At 51.6% G+C, this 2,496-nt stretch overlaps 1 protein-coding gene across 1 annotated transcript in view; it reads left to right on the top strand.

Moving 5' to 3' along the window:
- Positions 1 to 2,496, top strand: part of NALCN (sodium leak channel, non-selective) — a 293,487-nt gene that overhangs the window by 283,735 nt on the left and 7,256 nt on the right. The window contains exons 41-42 of the mRNA XM_077753896.1: positions 444 to 593; positions 2,389 to 2,495. Of these exons, the coding sequence (XP_077610022.1) occupies positions 444 to 593; positions 2,389 to 2,495 (257 nt within the window). The remainder of the gene's footprint in view (positions 1 to 443; positions 594 to 2,388; position 2,496) is intronic.

The raw sequence follows: 2,496 nt of genomic DNA, 5'->3' as shown, positions 1-2,496 counted from the left end.
TGTTTCGTTGAGACAGACAGGCCTGCCTCTATCCAGAACCGAGACAAGAGCAAGGGTTTTTTTCGCTCCTCCACCCAAAGCTCTCAGCCTCTAACAACCAGAGGGAAAGGGTGATGCACGAGCACAGAGCAAAATAAGGGAAAACACAGAACACTCAAGTTATTGATTTAAAAATCCCCTTTTAAATACAACAGGAGCTAGTATCAATGAACGTACTTATTCCCATTGCATGCGAAGAAGCATGGGCTGAGAAGCCTCGAAGCACGCCTGGCCTGATACTTAACTAGGGGAAGTCGTTAAACATCCTCATTTGGAGGTTCCTAAGGTCACCAAGCATCCAGGTTGTTTGGGGAGGAGAGAAGGAAATGTGACTTGAGTGCTGGGGGACAGGGGCATGTTGGGTTGATTTCTCCCTTACGGAGAGAATGATCCTATTTCCATAGAAACAGCAGCAGTCGTGCAGCATCATCCACAGCCTGAGGGAGAGCCAACAGCAGGAGTTGAGCCGCTTCCTGAACCCCCCCAGCATCGAGACCACTCAGCCCAGTGAGGACATGAACGCCAACAGTCAGGATAACAATATGCAACCTGAGGTACGTGTCTCAGGCATCCTTCCGCCGAAGATACGACGTGCATTTTTTAAAATAAAAAAATAAATCAGTGCCATTCACATAGCCATTTCAAAGAATGGACAGTATTTTTTCCCCAAATGTTTATTTATTTTAAGAGCAGGCGGGAGGGCGAGTGCAAGCGGCAGAAAGAGAGGAGGAGAGAGAGAATCCCAAGCTTCAGGGAGCCCGAACTCATGAACCGTGAGATCATGACCGGAACTGAAATCTGGAGTCGGAAGCTTAACCGACTGAGCCTCTCAGGGGCCCCAAGGCAACAGTGTCTCTTAATTGTAGATCTAGATTATGTTTGGATCTTTACAACTCAGAATCCTTTGCGGTTATTTCAAAAGATTCTGATTCTGAGTTATATGAATACTAAAAAAAAGTTAATGCTGTGAAGTCATTAATTCTGTTGACTTTTGTCTAAAGAGTTAACAGTGCGTCTCTATGGGTTTAATTGGGGGGGTCCAGTGATATCACGTGACTTAGGAGAACATGGTTTACCTGAAGTTCTGCCCTAAATGCTTGCTTCTACCAAGTCACAGGACCTTGCAGTAGAATCGGTGAAAATGTGTGTAATTGACCACCAACTTCCTTAAACACTCAGACTCATTGAGGCTTTGTCCTTCCTCAGCTGGGCATTGGAAGAGCATATGGAATTGAGGAGGATTAGCCTGAGGACCTCCTTTACTAGGGCAAAGCTTATTTCCGTTTCCAGACTCAATGTACGTGTCATAAACAAGTGTGGCACGGGCATCCTGGAGGACCTTGTGCTTGACCAGCAGCTGCCGGGGGCCCCGTCCCTTTATGAGGGTGCAGCTGGAGTCGATGCAGCCCTGAGAGGAGCCCCCTGGCATCGTCAGGCTTCGTGGTGTGCAGTGACATCGTCAGGGCTCCCCAGTACATACCCAAGCCTGAGGCTCCGGGGCCCAGCGAGACGCTTCTCGGGCTTCCTTGTTCCACAGCCCAGTCTGGGGTGCATTTCATGTTGACTCCCCAACATGTGGGAATCAGCTGCCACCAAGAACAGGGACGTGTGCAGGGACAGTCGGCAAAGGGCAGGGACATAGAGGCTTCGTGTGCGGGGCCGAGGCCAGATCAGGGCAGCCACCAGGCAGGGCACGAGGCTGGCAAAGCGACGGCTGCAGGGCTCTCTGCTTTTAGGTAAAAAACAAAAAACAAAACAAAACAAAACAACCCAAGAGGGGGTACTGAAGAGATGTGAGGACCGAGGTGCTGATAGGAGAGGAGGTGCACCGGAGACGAGGAAAAGGTGTGGAGAGTCTCCGCTTCTCTCTGACATTAGTCTCAGCTGGTAGAAACTTCATTCTCCTCTGGGGCTACTGGAGAGTGTCGTCTGCTGAGCGTTCCTTCCAGAGCGCTAGGACTGACCTGTCGGTTGGCAAGAATATACTTTCATGACACCAGGCGGTCCCTGCTGCCTCCCGTCCTTCCTGGTGCATAGCTAGACCCCAGGAGCAGAGGGGAGGTGGCCGTGCGAGTGGAGGAGTCCTGGAGGGATGCCCGGAGGAGGCGCTACCTGGAGAATTGCACCCCCTCCCTTCACCGCGTGCAGGGGTGGCCGTCACTTTGCTGGACTCTCTGAACACATTTTCTCTTTTCTTTTCCCCATTGTGGACTCTGAGGCTCTGGTACTATTTTTCCTATGGGGTTTTCTTCCTTTCTTAAATGAAATAAGGGTCCAGACTGGTGCGGAGGGGAGGGGGGGCACCGCGGTAAGAAAGAACCCGTGACTGCTTTATTCTCCCCCACGCAGGCCAGCAGCCAGCAGCAGCTTCTGAGCCCCACGCTGTCGGACAGAGGCGGCAGCCGGCAGGATGCCACAGACCCCGGGAAACCCCAAAGGAAGTTCGGGCAGTGGCGG

This window comes from Crocuta crocuta, unplaced genomic scaffold, assembly GCF_008692635.1.
Source record: "Crocuta crocuta isolate KB4526 unplaced genomic scaffold, BGI_CrCroc_1.0 scaffold31, whole genome shotgun sequence".
In the NCBI taxonomy this organism is placed as follows: Eukaryota; Metazoa; Chordata; class Mammalia; order Carnivora; family Hyaenidae; genus Crocuta; species Crocuta crocuta.
This window is presented reverse-complemented; position numbering and strand designations above follow the sequence as displayed.